Source organism: Chionomys nivalis, chromosome 1 (assembly GCF_950005125.1).
Source record: "Chionomys nivalis chromosome 1, mChiNiv1.1, whole genome shotgun sequence".
Classification (NCBI taxonomy): domain Eukaryota; kingdom Metazoa; phylum Chordata; class Mammalia; order Rodentia; family Cricetidae; genus Chionomys; species Chionomys nivalis.
The window spans coordinates 65,508,422-65,525,696 of record NC_080086.1 but is presented as its reverse complement, the minus strand read 5'-3'; the positions used below and the strand labels follow the sequence as shown (position 1 = coordinate 65,525,696).

The 17,275-nt window shown below is 51.7% G+C and overlaps 1 protein-coding gene across 16 annotated transcripts in view; it reads right to left on the bottom strand.

Moving 5' to 3' along the window:
- The window catches only part of Dysf (dysferlin), a 201,592-nt gene that overhangs the window by 87,305 nt on the left and 97,012 nt on the right, over positions 1-17,275 (bottom strand). For all 16 annotated transcript variants that reach the window (XM_057791040.1, XM_057791074.1, XM_057791057.1 and 13 more), the window contains 7 exons: positions 16,480-16,635; positions 12,696-12,827; positions 12,450-12,616; positions 11,001-11,115; positions 10,688-10,793; positions 10,288-10,430; positions 8,303-8,476 (listed from right to left, as the gene is read on the bottom strand). In XM_057791040.1, the coding sequence (XP_057647023.1) occupies positions 8,303-8,476; positions 10,288-10,430; positions 10,688-10,793; positions 11,001-11,115; positions 12,450-12,616; positions 12,696-12,827; positions 16,480-16,635 (993 nt within the window). The remainder of the gene's footprint in view (positions 1-8,302; positions 8,477-10,287; positions 10,431-10,687; positions 10,794-11,000; positions 11,116-12,449; positions 12,617-12,695; positions 12,828-16,479; positions 16,636-17,275) is intronic.

Sequence of the window (17,275 nt, the reverse complement as noted above, 5' to 3'; positions counted from 1 at the left end):
CGACCACAAGCTTAGAAGGCTGGGACAGTGCCCCAGATGCAACACCATGGCTGCCGGGAGGAATCAGCAAGGCCTTGGGGGCTTGTTGGGACCATCAGAGAGACTCCAACAATCTTCCCTGCATTGGTCAGGTCAAGCAGAGAGGTGTAGCCTACCACCAGTGACTGCCATCTTCCCCCCTCCACGGAAGACCACTCCCACTATAGGTCAGGAGGCAGACACAAGAAGAGCCTGGTCCCCCTGGGATCCTACTAACAGGAACTGAGCAGTGCCCACCCCTCCATTCATGCAAATAGGACCCTAGGGTGGCAAGGGCCAGAGTTGTTCCACAGCCCAGAGTCGATTAAGGATTCAGGACTTTGCAAGGCAGTTAATAGACAGGAGAAACTCTTGACATTTACAACTCGAGAAACTGATATTTCACAGCCCAGGGCACGAGGGAGCAGGAGTTCTAGGGCAGCCTGAGTTATCATGAGACTGATTAAAAAGACCAAAGAAACAAAGAAAGAAAAGCCACACACATCTGATTGCCCCTGTAGAAATCAGCACATGCTCTAAGCCTGAACTGGGAAGCCTGGCATGGCTTTTTCTGGAGAGCTGGCAGCCAAGCATTGGCCAGCACAACCCTCCACCGACCCTCTGGACCATCACCATCTTTACCCTCTCCTTACCCCCAGCTCTGCAGGGATAGCAAAGTAACACGGTGATGTGAGACAGTCTTCCAGGTTTGCATTTGAAGACAGTTGAAGCAAGACAAGTTCTCTTCAAAATGGGTTCCTAATGAAGCTTGCCTCCCAGGACTGGTTAGACAAAGCCATCTATAAACCAAGTTGGTGGCCACAGGTAACTGTGGTGTATCTTAGCACAGGACATGAGGAACGTCCACAGCAGCTAGGGCATCCATACCTGTACCACTGAGGACTACACAGGCTCTGTCACAGATGCAAGGCTCGCCAAGGAACAATGTAGTGAAGGGAGGTTATTGTTTTTGCTGTGTCATTATCTTCCCCATCCGACAGTGACAATACCAAGACAGTTTGTCTCTTCCCTGCCGTTAAATGGTGGATTCTTTAACAAGGCCAGGATCTCTCTTCCAGAAGCCACCAGAGTTCAGAGCACCTAAGTAAAGTGCTGGAGTGGCTAAAGATGGCTGAGTGCCAGCTTAGGGGAGAAGTCATACCCAGGACTCAGAGCACATCCCAAGCTGCCACCACTCACACAGAAGCCCCACACGCAGGACAGCAGGCCAGACCAAGGCATGGAAGGCCTTTACAACAGGGAGTAAGCTGGAGATCTCCCTTCTCAACCAGGTCTTAAGCAGAATAGCAGGCGAGGGTGCAACCCCATTTAATTCGCGGCTGGAAGAAGAGTTTGGAATCAGCTGCTTAAGTCTTCACCAAAGTCTTTGCAAACCTACTGCCTGAGTGTCCCACGGAGCTGGGAGGGCACCAGGCAATATGGAGAGTGCATGGTGCCACGTGGGGCTGATTTGGACCAAGTGTCCTTCCTGCAGAGACATCCAGCACAAGTTCTTTCCTATGCCAGCTGCCTCAAGAATTTCAACAAGTGTCTGTCCCACTTTGTCTGGAAGCGCCTTGATTCTTCATGCCTGGTTTCTTAGAATGACTGGTAATAATGTCCCAGGCTATATTTTTTTTAAAAAAAACATTAGAGATGGAAGATCCTAGACCCTCAAGTGTGATGTCATTCTTAGGGGCTCCAACTGTGCAGGTATACTCACTTAGCACCTCAACATCTTAAAACCCAGGTTGGAGAAAGACAGATACACACATTATAGGACATAGTCAAACTGTCCTCTCTAGCAGGAGAACAGGAGGGATGGGGAGATGTTTGTTTGAGCGGGGTGCCAGCCCCCACACCCCAGACAGCACAATGCCAGGTAGGGAACAAGTGCTTATTTCAGGTGAATAATCAGAATCTGGGGATGGGGCTCAATCGGAGGAATGCTAGCCTCGCAGGCACAAGGCCTTGGCACTTCAGTCTCCAGCACTGTGTAAAACCACAAGGGAGAGTGCACACCTGTAATTCCAGCATCAGGGAGGTGGGTTAGATCGGAAGTTCAGGGGCATCCTAGGCCACATGGTGAGATCAAGACCAGTTTGGAATACAAGAAAGGAACTTGGGGACAGATACAGAGTGACCCTCCAAAAACTCAGCCTCCCCCAGCCAAGAAGGCAACTCTCTGAAGGATGCCTTGCTCAGGGGGAACAGATCTGGGAACTGGGCTGGGGTACCAGGCTCACAGTATGACTTCATCCAGGTCCAGAGATGACCCACCCTGGCCAAGCCATGTGGGACCTCATTTCTGGCCAGCTCAGGACTTGAGTTACTTCACGTCGACACTGGCCTTTCCTTGACCGCCCTCTCCAGTCCTTCCGACTCATAACTGCCCTTCATTGACAACGGCCCAGGGTAGTGACACCTGTCTCTAAGGGGTCTTACTGATTGGTCTCTGCTAGCCTATTGTAGGCTTCCTGGGTAGCAGCTTCCCCGGGTGGAGAGACACACTCATCACATCTGGATGCCCTGAGGAACTGACTGCCTGGCTGAAATGCAGGGAGCAAGGATAACCAAGGATGCTAGCCAAGAGCCAGCCTCCTGACACTTCAAATTTTCTCTCCCTAAGGCCACCCCTAAAGAGCGCTGGGTGTGGTAGGAGAGATGCTCTGCCCTAGTGAAAGAGAGGGTCAAAGTAGTGGTGACCTGGCAAGAGTCAGAAAGCGCCTGAGGAGAGAGGGGAGGGCAACTGTATACCCTAGGTCGGTTCTAGGACAGACACAGGCCGAAACAGAAGAAATACTCTGCAGTAGCACTTCAGAGCTCAAAGAACTACCTGTGGTGACAGTGACATCACTACCCCATAGCTGCATCACCCAATACAACAGAAACTGTTTTTTCTTATTCTGGTTACTCCAGAAAAGAATTTAAAGAGCCATGTGTGGCACCTCAGTTGTCCCATCTGTAAGATGGGCTAATGTCAGCATCCAGTCTCCCAGGATGGCTGTGGGATACAGGGCAACATGTAAACCTATCTGCTTGATGGTTAAAAAGATTTAATAATTCTCTCTTGGGGACTTGGATGCCCTAGAGGAGTAGATAATGCCAGAGGCCTGACACCAGAATTTAACCATCACACAGACACATATACAGAAGCATCAGTAAGCATCAGATCTGCCAAAGGGCAGAAGAGGGAGGGGAAAGGGGAGAGAGAGAGAGAGAGAGAGAGAGAGAGAGAGAGAGAGAGAGAGAGAGAGAGAGAGAGAGAGAGAGAGAGAGAGGTATCTAACTTCCCAAGGCTCCTGCAGCTCCAAGGCTCACAAGCACCTTTGAAAGTGGAAGTCTTTCTCAGCTCTAGAAGGCACCAAGGCCGCCAGCACACGCTTCAGGCCTGTCTCCTCCCTTCCTCCCTTCCTTCTTCCCTCCCTTCCTCATTCCCTCCTTTTCTGCCTCTCAGCCAGGCTGCCTCCACAACCCGGGAAGCCTTGCCCCTCTAACAAGGCCAAGTGCAGAGGCAGGGTTTGGAAAATCCTCGTGCCTGGAGGGCAGGCCCAGGGCAAGGGTGACAGTACAGATTCCGTGAGCTCATCCCCAGCAGCCATCACCAGAGTTCCCAGAGAGGCTGGTGGCGTCAGGAGGGGGTGACTGGGTGGGAGCCGGGTGGTGGTGGCTGTGGCGGCAGCAAGGGGTGTGGGGTAAGGAGGAGGCTGATGGAACACGCTATAATAGTGGCTTTGTACTCCGATTCCCAGCTCCCTGGGAACGCCAGGAAGATTATGAAACCCGGTGTCTTTGGGAATGCCAGGATATTAGCTGGAAAAAGAATAATACGAAAATAAAATAATGCGCGGGATGGAGACAGCAGACGCTTAGCAGACTGAGCCAGGGCCTCCCGCTCTGAGGAGGGAGCCAGGCTTGGCCCCTGCTGCTGGTGCTAACGAGCAGACAGGGCCTGCCTTCCAAGGAGACGATTTCCAGAGGGTCCTGGCAGGCCAGGGGAGGGGTGGCAGGAGGCAAGGCATAACCAGGCCTAGTCCTGGGGCCCAGACATTCGAACCCCTCAGATTCCCAGGAGGTTCCCTCAGCCCCACCCACAGACATTCCCTGGCTCTTTCAAGGCCTCTCTCTATAACCTCCTCCCAGCGCCCTCCCCCTCAGCATGGCCACTCTGGAATAACTATAGAACAGCAAAGATATAGAAGGCGGCGGGTTTATTTGCAGTCACACACAAAACTCTCTCTTCCAACCCCAAGTCCCAGAGGAGCTCCCTTGTGGACCAAGCCTCTAGCATCAGACCCACAAAAGGGCACAACGAGCTATCTTATCTTGTCCCCATCCATGCCATACACCCAGCGTCACTCGGGAAAGCATCTAGATGGAGGCCAATGCACTCTATCTTCTGCCCTCCATACTCAACAGAGCCAGTAGCAGAAGCAATAGCAGCTCATTACTTAGGACCTCGTTAAGGGCAGCGAGATTCTTGAGCCCCACCCAGACACAGCCTCAGAGTCAGCATTGTCACAGGTCCTTAGCTGACTTCTCAGTTCATTAGCCAGTACAGTCACTGCTAATCCTCCCAGTGATGCTAAGATGTGGTCTCTTCCATGAGTGACGTAACAGAGTTCCAGAGGCATGGGAGGCAGAAGGAAGAGCCAGATCACCTGGGAAGTCCATCACACGTACACCAGGTACAGGTCAGACATTAGCAGACACCAAGAACCAGCAGTGTGGTCCTGGTAACAGAACACCTGACAATCTATCCTGTGATACAGAGTGAGCATGAGTCCCAGTCCCTGGGCTAAGACAACAGCATGGTCCAGGGCAAAGCCAATAAGCTCAGAGATGGAAACCCAGTCCATCCTTTGGCCATGCTGGAAGCAGGTAAAGGTGACTGCAGAAAAGAATGGTGTGGGGTCACGTGTCTGTGCTGGGGCTGGGGATTCCATATACTCAGTGGTCCAGACAGTTACTATCCAGAAGGATAAGAGCCCTACCCGGAAACTGAACTCCTAAGGACACTGCAGAGCTCTGGGGGATCCACCCGAGCACTCACAGACTTTCTCCCTCAGATTCTCTGGCAGTGATGTTCCCCAGGGATGCAGAGGACTTCCTGAGGCGGTTCCTTCCATGTATCATAAACTAATTACAAATGCGGGCTGGAGAGACGGCTCAGTGGTTAAGAGCATCAGTTGCTCTTCCAGAGGTCCTGAGTTCAATTCCCAGCAACCACATGGTGGCTCACAACCATCTATAATGAGATCTGGTGCCCTCTTCTGGCCTGCAGTCATGCATGCAAGCAGAGCACTGTATACATAATAAATAAATAAATAACATCTAAAAAACTACTAATCACAAGTGAATCAAAAAATTCATCAACCCTCCCATGCCTGTCAACTTGAGATTTGACATCAGTGAACCCCCATGACACGCTCTCCCACAAACAACAGACTAGTCAATGTCTCTGCTTCTTGGAAATATCATCACTACCATATCCCATTCTCCCAGTCTTTACAAGGAGAATCTTGGCCCATGTCTTCTAGCCTTCCCTGCTTGCCTTCCTTCTCCAAGTCCCACCCTGCTCTAGCACCTGCCTTTGGCCATGTGTCTGGGCACCTCTGACCATGTGTCCGGCCCCTCCCAGCAGACACTCAACCCCAACTCCTACTGCTTTCCTGCCTGGCCATGTTGCAAGAGGACCGCTAGTGTGTTCCCTCCTGCCCAGACCCGAAATAACCACACAGATACTATATTATTTAAATAACTGTTTGGCCCATTAGCTCTAGCTTCTTATTGACTAACTCTTACATATTAATTTAACCCATCTCCTATAATGTGTGCATCACCACGAGGTCGTGACCTACCAGCAAAGTTTCAGCACATCCGTCTGTCTCTGGCAATTGCTCCACAGCTTCTCCCTGACTCCGCCTCCTCTCTTCCAGCATTCAGCTTAGTTTTCCCGGCCTAGCTCTGTTCCCCTAAAGCTCTGCTATAGGCCCAAAGCAGTTTCTTTATTAACCAATGATATTCACAGCATACAGAGGGGAATCTCACATCATGGCCACCCGTCAGACAGCCACTAGATCCGCTTTCCTCACACAGCTACATCGGATGCCAGACTTCCCATCTACACTGCTGAGCCTTTGACACCCCTGTGTGTCCCTCTGCCAATCCAAATATCACCTTGGTCCCACGGCTCCTGCCCCACGTGGTAGCCTTAGGCCTGGATTTTCTGATGGGAGGTTATCTCTCTCAGTTACTTCCCATAGCTGCTTTATTCATAATCCCCAAGCCCTGCTCCAGCCAGAGCCTGGCCTCTGCTCAACCGTGGCCTCGGTTCCCTGGTACCCACTGAGAAGAGGCCTGGATCTGCCCTCCAGAACCCTCTGATTACCACTATTTCCAGTTTCTTTTCCTTTTCAGAAGTTCCTCTCTCAAACCTAGTGGTGCTGTCAATCACAGAACCCAAGTGTGGTCATTCAGAGCTTTCCACCCCTCTCCCCAGGTACAGGGCCTGGCGCAGGCACACACGACCAGCTGGAGCCATTTCCTTCCTGGAGTTGAACCACTGCGGACTCTCCATATGGGGGAAAGGCAGCATGCCTGTCCAGCAGGATCCTGTGACTGTTAGGATGTGGCATGCCTTCTGCCACCATCATTGCTACCAAGGATCAAACAAGCATGAGACGAGGCTAAGACAGAGGAACGAGTCCCGGGGACGCCCAGAAGACCTCAGTTTCCTGCCACCTGATACCCGCTTCCCCTCCGGAGCACTTTTCAGCTGAGTGAGACCCAAAGCCCCCTTGCTCATCAGCCCATATGAGCAGAGTCTCTCCATGGCATTCACATTGTTCTGAGACAATCTCTCACTAGAACCTGGGTCTCCATGGTTAGGCTAAGCTGGCTGGCCAAAGAGCCCCAGGGATCCTCCCGCCTCTGCTTGCCTGATACTGGGAGCACAAGCACATGCCACCACACCTGGATCTTCTCATGTGGATGCTAAGGATCAGACTCATAGCCCCAGGCTTGTACTCTGTGCACTGAGCCATCTCCCCAGCCTGAGTCTCTGCCTAATGGAATGAATTGGTCCCTTCAGTGCTTGCCTGGCCTTCCTCAAGTTCTTCCACTCCAACTTTCAGCCTCAGCCACAGGACCCTCCCTAGGCCCTGCCCAGTGCCAAAACCAGGCCAACACAGGACAAAGACAACCACACACAACCCTGCTTCCTGAAAGCCACAGAGTTATCTCACTTGCTCCTGTCCTGGCTGACAACTGTTTAGTGGCCCAGAGCCCAGGATGACTGCTTCCCTCAAGGGCTTTGTTTAGAAGGTTCTCTCTACAAGCCTGTTGCAGGCTGTTACCTGGCCTTCAGGGGGATTCTTCTCCCTGCACTATCTGAGATGAAGGACCTCTCTGGCCAGCCTTGGGTGGTGGTGGTGGGGGGCTCCACTGGCTTCTACCTCCTTCTCTGCTTCCATTCATCACATCCTGGGCCCACTCCCACCAGACTCTCCCAGACCTCACAGCTGCTTTGACCCACTGATAAGCACACATACATTGACACAAGCAACCCCATGTATAAAGGCTGACAAGACCTGTTTCCCAGGTTCACACCCCAGAGTACACATAAAAAATGCATACATAATACTGGCTGTTTTTCAGAAGTGGTGGTCCATCTCCAGGAGTCTCTAGACTACCAAAACAGAGAACAATCTGTCTGCCAAGCCCCAAATGTCCCCGCTCTGATTGTCATCATCTCTCCCTGGGGTTCAGCACCCTGGTCTTGACTCCAATGCTGCTCACTACAGAAGATGACATGGGGAACAGTAGACACCCAGGATTTCCCTTTCTCAGGTATGTCTCCCCCAAACCCTATCAAAGCCCCCACCAGGGAGACCTGTGTCCATCAAGGATACGCCAGGGTCACCAGGCCTCTCTGGCCACTCCCAGACTTCTCCCATCCCTGCCTGTCTATCTCTGCTGGAAACTCTAGGTCCATGGGCTTTGCTGTCTGGTGAGCCACTCAGAAGCCCAGGCTGCCGCTCATCTTCACACTCAGAGAAGCAGTGGGTCTTCCAGTGTCAAGAAAGAAGCTGCCTTATTTTAGGAAGACACCTAGAATGCTGCTCACTCTCTCCACATGCCACCCCACAGGGACCCAAGCCAGGATGGCTGGCCAACGTTCCATCTGAAACCATGACCCTAGGGATTTCATGCCTGTCACACATCAGCCTTGGAAACGCGAGCTGCACCCCACCCAAGCCCAGCCAGATGCGACCCAATGTACCAAGGCCCCCTCGAGGGCAAACACAGCTGCAGGTCCAGTCTTTTCCAGTGGCTCCATGCGGCGGCGCCAGCGGCGGCGGCGGAAGGCATCTGTCTTGCGGTACTCCAGGTGGAACTTCCAGCCAAAGAGAGAGGCGTACTCCCAGCCCTCGCCCTCAGCCTCTGCCTGCCTGTGCTGTAGGAGAGAGGAGGCAGCTATGAGGGAGAGACAGGGCGGGATTCCAAGGGGTAAGCCTGAAAGAACCACCTGCAAGAAGGTGGCTTGGTGTAGCCTTAAGGTAGGAAACCCAGGAGAGAAAAGATTTCCAGGCCACAGGGTAGCCGAGGAGGCCAGCAGGGAAGATAGACAGCAGCAGAGCTAGACACTGGGCTTCGGGCTGTTTATTTGAACTAGGGGTGGACTGCCCGAATCCAAGCTTTCCTGTCATTTCCTTTTTCTCCTTCACATCCCAGCTACTAAACATAGAGATGGGCCTGCAGCTCAGAGGCAAAATGAAGAGGCTGTTTCCTAAGGCCAGACGACTTCTCCCCAGGATGAGGACCCAGGCCGACTGTGAGGGCCCCCGTCTCTCCTCAGAAGGCACCCTTTCCTTCAGGAAGGCTGCACATGTCTGACCCCAAGCTCTATAAGGGAGTGACATGGCACTGATGTTAGCTATCAAGCCAGGCTGGGACCCTAAGCGAGGCCCATACCTCTAACAGCTGGGTGTCTTCCATGCCGATAAAGAATGCCATCCTGGTTCACAGTGGCTTGCCCAAAACACCACGTGCCCCCAGACCCAGACAGTCCCTCTCTAGAGTTTGTTGCTCTAAGGGGGAAAAGAAAGCTGGGTCCCCTAAAGACTCCCCCATTTAAAGAGTGGGAGAGGTCTGGCTCTGCTACTAAACCCAAATGTGTTCTTAGGAGTGAAGGATAGATGACCAGAAGACCCTGGAAGGCAGGTCCTGGGGGGGGGGCTACACATGAGCATTCCCAGACTCTGGGACAAGTGCATGTGTTCATGTGTGCTCACAAGAAAGTACTGTGGGCCTGTCCTGTGTTCCATGGTGTCCTTGGGTGAACACTGATGGCTCTTCTCTGGTCTCTCGCTAGTCAATACACTCACACTGTGGCCTACCACCGGCAGCCAGAAGGGTGGGCTCAGGACCCAGCCCACCGCTACTAAGCCACGTCTCTGTGGTACAGATGTCATAGCATATCCCACCAGTCAGTGGCAGACAGCTCAGGTGGTGTGGACCCATCTCCTGCCTCCAGGTAAGGAGTATCTGCAGGGTTCGAGGACCCCTGCCTTGGAGCCTCCATATCACCGAGTCTCCCTCTAGGAAACCAAGCGGAAAGCACTGCCTTTGGCATCCTTGAGCCTTCGGGGACTGTAAGTGACAGTACTCAGACATCCATATGTAAGGCATCTGTGAGCACCAAGTGCGATCTGTAGAGGCTGGTGTGATCTACTTGTTTTGAGTGTGCACAGCATGACTCATATTTTCAGTGTGGTGTGTATATGCGCTCAATTGATCTGGGGGAGACCCGCCAGTGAACTCACTGGGTCTTGAGGTGTTTTGAATGAGAATGTCCCCCAGGCACTGTTTGGGGAGGTTTAAGTGGTATAGTCTTACTAGAGAAGCTACGTCATGGGGGTGGGCTTTGGCTTTAAAATCCTCACACCACTTCCAGTTTTTGCTCTCTGCTTCACGCTTATGTTTCAAGAGGTGAGCTCTGGGCTTCCTGTTCTGATTGCCATGCCTGCTAATTGCTGCTGTGCCTCCCAGCCGTGCTAGACTAGAATCCTCTGGAACTACAAACCCAAACCAGCCCCCTTTCTTTAAACTGCCTTGGTCATAATGCTTTATTCATCACAGCAACAGAAAGTCACTAAGACAGGTCTATGTGCCCTTGTGCACTTTGTGCACACTCAGACGTTTCTATGTGCACTGGCCTCCTCCGTCCGGAAGCCCCACCCTCTCACCCACCTCCCCTTGGCTCACCCTCTTCAGTGCCTCCATCTGGCTGAGGTCCCTCCTGCGCAGTCGGACCCAGCGCCGACGTCTGTGAGTGTAATACATCTTCTCAGCAGGGACCCAGTGTTTCGGCTTTCGGTCTGGGGGGATGGTGATACTGTACTCCCAGCCTAAGGGGTGGAGTAAAACCTGTAAATCATTGTCAGCAAACCCCCATCTCTCCTAAGCTATCTCTCTTTGTAGGGCATGCTCAAACCCTGAGCAGCTAAAATTCGGGACATAAGTAGAAGCTTGAAGTGGAGGCCTGTTCAGGAAGTTCCCAGGTGAAGTAACCCAGTGAAAGCCAGGCAACAGCCTGGGGCCTTCAGCTGTATCACTGGCACAGCTAGGAGTGTGTTCTAGAACCCCAGCCTCTGTGTGTTCCCACCTTGTTCATCAACAGCCCGATTGAGGTCTGTGGACCATTCTTCATCTTCCCACTTCCAGCCCAGTGGGCACTCAATATCATCCTTTGGAAGCACCTTCTCCCCATTCTAGAGATACAACAGGTAGTTGTGAAAAGATACAGACTGGGCACCCACATGATTCGAGGACACCATCCTTCTGGAGCACAGAGCAATTAGGTCATCAAATAGGAACAGGGAAAAGACACCCAGTCTTCTGAGTCACCAGCTCTTCATGGGACCACATGTCCAGGACCCCGGGGAAAGCATGCACTGCCCACCTGGAGCACCCCTTACCACGTCAGTGTAATTATCGCTCATATAAATCCACTGGCCTCCAGGTAGCCGGGTCTGGTTCTCAAAAACCTCCTCCACAAAGCTCAGGTGACCAGCATCAGCATCATGTAGCAGGCTATTGGGGAGGACAGGTAGAGGGTCACTGAAGACACCCCTGCCACCGTCTGCTTCCAGGAGAGCATTATACCTCAGCCCAGCTGCACTGTCAACCTCACCACGACACAGTTAGAGGGGGTAGTGCAGAGAGACGGGGACAGAGGGTGAACAGGAGGCTCAGAGCAGGTAGAGATGCTCACGGGCAATAGACTGTGTCACCCAAGTCAGCAGTGTTGGTGCACACCTTTAATCCCAACACTCAGGGACAGAGGCAAGCAGATCTCTGTGAGTTCGGGGCCAGCCTGGTCTACAAGAGTGAGTTCCAGGACAGGCTCCAAAACTACAGAGAAAGACTTTCTCAAAGAAAAGAAAGAAAGAAAGAAAGAAAGAAAGAAAGAAAGAAAGAAAGAAAGAAGGAAGGAAGGAAGGAAGGAAGGAAGGAAGGAAAGAAAGAAAGAAAGAAAGAAAGAAAGAAAGAAAGAAAGAAAGAAAGAAAGAAAGAAAGAAAGAGTCATCCAAGGTAAAAGAAGAAAAGGGGGACCAATAAGAGGCACCAAAGCTCAGTGGACAGTACAAAGAAAACATCATCAAGCAGTCCATTGAAGATTCAATGTCAAGCTTTTTTAAAAGGTGCTGGATGTCACCCAGCTATAAAACGTGTAGAGAGTGGCTGAGGCGGCACAGAAGGATGCACAAACTGGGATTCAGGGAGCACATGAGCTGCCTGGAACAGGGATGGTCACACATGTGCACTGAGAGGACTCTGTATCAGAGAGGACAAGGCACACGACTGGATGCCAGCTCTAAGGTATGCTTCATAATGAAGGACTCTGCATATATGTATGAATATGTGTGTATGCATGCACATGGCAGGTGTAGGTTTGGGGGTGCACACATACTAGGGCATCCATGTGGAAGTCAGAGGACAGTCTTGGGTGTCAGTCCTCACTTCCCATTTGTTTGAGATGATGTCCCTTGGTTGTTTACCACTGAGTATGCCAGGCCAGCTGGCCTAAGGGCCTCAGGGGATTCTCCTGTCTTTGTTTCCAACTCCACATAGGAGCCCTGGAATTATAGACAAATACTGTGCTGGGATTCATCACAGGTTCCAAGGAACTGAACGCATTAAGTCACTTGTGTGACAAGTGCTTTGTGCACTGAGTGTCTCCGCAGCCACATGTAGCACTTTATTTCTGAGTGGTCGAGCTATTCCTGGTTAAGCACCAGCCCCAGGAGAGTCGGAGCAGTTGGGCACAGCTGGGCAGGTAGAAGGATTCACAGAGCTCAAGATGTCAGAGGATGGGCTGGGGAGAACAGAAAGCTTTTGTTGGACACCCTGAGACTACCACTCACGTCTTCTCTGGACACACGAACCAGTCCCCTGCCCAGGCCCAGCCAGCGGAAGGACGGAAGCTATCCTTTGGCAGCTTGATCTTGCCTGTGACGTCAGAAAACTTGGGGTAGGTGAGGCCTGTTGTGCCCCAATTCCCAACCAGCGCCAGCTTCGTCTGGTTCTCATACTGCAGATCAAAGAAGAAAAACCAGTGAGAGGTCACGCGACTCCAGGGTCCAGGGGCCAGTGGGTGGGCAGATACTCACAGTTTCGGCAAAGACAGAGAGTTTCCCCTCAGCAAACTGATTGAATTCTTTCTCATCCACAGAGAGCCCGAACCAGAGTTTGACCCGGATCTGTACAGGCATTCGGGTCCTAGGCACGCCCTCCATGGGATACTGGGATCAAAGAAACACAAACACTCACAGCCCTGGGCATATCAGCTCAACACCCAGTCAGGTGTACCCAATTGGAGAATTACACCAAATATCATGGAAATGGAATATGGAACCAAGAGTCCTGCTCATCAAAAAAAGACTATAGCAGCCACATAGGAGCCCTTTACAGATGGGGTCATGTACAGGGTCTCTAATATCCCCTTCTGCCACTTAACTTCTTACTTCTGTCATCTGTGGGAACTTTCTACTACAATGGAAATGGGTCAGATCTACAAGGTCCAATAGGGCAGCCACTAGCCATTTGACAAGTGGCTCATGTAACCAGGGAACTGGGGTTTTCATTTTAATTGGCATTAACTGATTTAAATAGCTACACAAGGCTGCTGAGCTGGACAGCACCATCCCAGAAACAGAAGAGCAGGGACCCAGCTCCAGAAGAGGAGCAATTAAAGCCACTTCATTTCATTTTTAGTACTTCATGCTTTGGCTAGACGTGAACACTGCATCTAATGTCCCCACAATTTCAAGTGCTTATCAGCACGTTAACCGCTCTTAGCTGTTCAGCTATTTTTTATCCCAAAGGTTTCAGAAGCTCTGCCAAATGGAATAACCACAACAACCCAACATTTAAAAACATATATATGTTCCCTAGGATTACTTCACCATTTGACTGAAACCAAAGGTCAGATTCGGCCTTGGGGAGTAGAGTTCCTCCCTCTTAAAATGACACCCTGTCCCCTCGAGGAGACACCAGGGTGAGAGATAGCTCACTGAGCAGCAGGGAGTCTGGGTGGGTTCAGAAAAGGCTGAGAAGCTAGGGTGCGAGTTCCCAAGCTGGAGAGGAAGGCCCAGACCCCTGGAGGTAGAGCCCAGACCAAGAGAAGCCTCAGGAAGCAGAGTCGACCATTGTTGGTTGACCCTATGCCATTCCTCAACCCAGCTCCTCTCAGCCATTCCTTGGAGAAGTATGGAGACACCTCTTACCCCACCAGTGTCCAGGAACTCCCAGTGGTGTTCACTTCAGCTGTCCCCTCCCTCAGGGTGGCTAGCTTTCCTTTTCCCTCCAAGCCACCAGCCCTTGGGACATGGCAGGAATGCCTGCCTCCTCCCTTTCTTCCCCCACCTCTAGCTCCCCACCACCAACCTCCCCCAGACGGGGCCAGCCTGCTCAACCCAAAATAGCAACAGCAAATAAAGAAATGTCTAGTTTGGGGCTCCTCTCCTCTGTGGTGCTCACTTTTTCCAGCTTGGGTTTAAGTTAAGGAACACCAGTGTTTGCTTGGTCTCTGCCTGCTGCCAACATTTTTGTAGCGCTTGCTCAGGAGCTACTGGCAGGCTCATGAACTCCGTGGGGAAGACTTCGAGAAACAATTCTGTATCTTTTTTTTCTTCCTTTGCTTGGAATCAGGGAACATTCTCAGTTCCCCTCCTGGAGGTTTCAGGGCCAATAGGTCAGAACTGGAGGGAGATGTGCTCCAGAGTCTACCAGGCCTGGCTACAGCCTGCCTGTACTCTCAGCACCGTTGCCTTGCCAGCCCATTCCCCACACTCCCTCCCCTTCTACATACCACACACACAAGGAGAGGGTCAGCCTCGGAGGCCAATCTGAGGCCAAAACTTGAGGTTAGGATCAAACAAAGAATGTGCCTCAGATGGTCCAGGAACAGGTGATCACACACACACACACACACACACACACACACACACACACTACCCCGTGTCATCCCCTCTGAAAGGTCACTCTCCCAGCATACTCATTATCTCAGGCATGGCCGTCTAAGTTAGGTAAAGTTACCATTGCTATGATAAAATACCATGACCGAAAGCAACATGGCAGAAAGGGGTTTATTTGGCTTATACTTCTATATCACTGTTCATCACTGAAGAAAGTCAGGGCAGGAACTCAAACAGGGCAGGAACCTGGATGCAGGAGCTAACGCAGAGACCATGCTGGTTTGTTCATCATGGCTTGCTCATCCTGCTTTCTTACAGCAACCAGGATCCACAATGGGCTGGGCCCTCTCCCACCAATCACTAACTAAGAAAATGCACTATAGGCTTGCCTGCAATCCAATCATATGGGGGCATTTTTTTAAATTGAGGTTCCCGTCTCTCAGATGACTTTAGTTTGTGTCAACTTGACATAAAACTATCCAGCACACTGATCTATAACAGATCCCCAAATGTGGCATCTGTAGAGCAAGGGACAGTCCCAAAAGAAAGAGGAGAGCAGAGGGAGAAAGGAACAAGTGTCCATCAACCACCGACTTCAGTGTGAACTGTCCAGTTCAGTCCTCAATGCCTGTGAGGTAGACCGCCTCATTTTTATTTCATAGGTGGGAAGAAAGTGGGCTGTTCAGGGAGCTTTGGTGGCCTGCCCAAGGCCAGACAGAACTGCAACCAGCCTGATGCTGGTTCACACCGGCTGTACAGCTGGAGCCAGCCCTGGCTTCCCACCCCAAGGGGCAGCAAGAACGACGGGCCAACAGAAAACCATGTAGGCTAGCAGCCAGGAGATGGCGCTACTCAGAAGGGTCAAGGCTGGGATATGGTCAATGATGACCTCTTGAAAGCTTGAAGATAGAAGGTAGCATGTAAAAGGGGAATAGCTGTGGTAGAGACTTTGGGGAACTGGGCCAGGCTGGAAGGGGGGCAAGCCGTGTAGGCTGAAGAGGCCTTGAAAGCACAGCCATTAGAGGCAATGAGAAGTGGTAAGAAACAGCTACCTCCCCGGCCACTGGGAATGGCTGTACACAGAGAAATCACGTCATGAGGGGGCCTGTATTCCGATCATCTGGCTGAAGCCATGACCAAAGCCGCTGGGGCTCTGTATCTCAATGTTCACCTAGAGAAGGTGATGGGAGCCCTTCCACAAGAACCTACGCCCATTCCCCCCATCAACTGCTCCTGAGGCCGTGGGGGCAGGTCTGGAGGCCATGGTAGAGGTTGGGGATGATTCTTGAAAGAGACCAGCCCCATGAACCAATGAAGTCTTGGACACACACATAAACACCCCCCCCCCACACACACACACACACTTGAGGCCCTTAATTTACTTCTTTTTTTAAACATGGTCTTATGTAGCGCAGGGTGTTCTCAAACTCAGGATATAGCTAAGGATGATCTTGAACTCCTGATCCTCCTGCCTCCACCTCCCAAATACTAGGACAGGCAGTTGCTACCACGCTCTGTTTTCTTAGTTCACTTCCAAGCCCACATTCCATCTCCTACTGGCAAACGCACTAGACTCACTGAGCAGGGCCTGGAGAGTTTGGGAAAAACTGAAGAAAAAGAAAGATATTTTAGTTGGGCATGGAGGCTCATGACTTTATTCCCAAAATTGGGAGGCAGAGTCAGGTAGATCTCTGTGAGTTCGAGGCCAGTATTGTCTCAAAGTGAGTTCCAGTCTCGAAAAAACAAGAGAAAGAAAGAAAGAAAGAAAGAAAGAAAGAAAGAAAGAGGGAGGGAGGGAGGGAGGGAGGGAGGGAGGGAGGGAGGAATTTTACTCAAATACCCCTCTCTTCCCAAGATGAACATCTGAGGACTTTCAGATAGTTTCAGAACAGGGCTAAATGGGGAGTCAGGGGAAGGTGAAGAAAGGCCTTGTGTTGAGAAAACCCTATGGTGGCCCTGGCAGAGAGAGAATACTCACTTTCAGAAAGATGGTCTGGAGCTTTCCACAGTTCCTGCCGCAGTAATTGGGGCCCCGGCGGGAGAAGAGGACTTCATGGGTGGGCACCCGTTGGTAGGCCACACGTTTATCACCCTGCAGCATCCAGATGATGATATCTGGCAGGCTGTTCTGGGGCTGGAGAGAAAATGGCAGTCAAGGTGGGGATGGTGGCATACTCAATGCCACGCCTGACCTCTGACTCAAAGGCCACAAAGTCTTGCCTTGCCCAGCTCCCATGCCATCCTGGCCACTCGTGGCCCTGCCTTTGGCCCTCAGCTTCCAGAGGAGGTCCCACAAATGTCTCTTAGATGCCCATAGGTTTCTGGGAAGATGCCCCTGCTTAGAGCATGGAGTCTTGTGGAAGGTGTAGTCTGCCCACCCGAGCCTCCTTCCCCGTAGTAGCCCTAGGACCCTAAAATCTGCAGGCTCACAGGAGCAGGCACCACCACAACAGGGGCTCCTCACCACCTTTCCAGGGCTCCTCAGAGAGAGAGGCCCCAGACCTAGGGCTAGAAACTGGAAGGACTTTGAGGAGGGTTCTTCAGCGCTTGACCTCCCCTAACCACAGAACAAATTCTGTGAAGAGGGGAGGATGAGGAGTAAGATTCCAGAGGCAGCCAATGACCAGCCTGGGGCACAGTCCTCACCACTATGAAGATATGCCCAGAAAACTGGCCATGTGCCTACCACCATGCTCAGGGAAGCTCTAGGGTTCGTCAGCCCTTCCGAAACAGCCTTTCCCATTGCCCTTCTACAGTCCTCTGTTCCAGACACC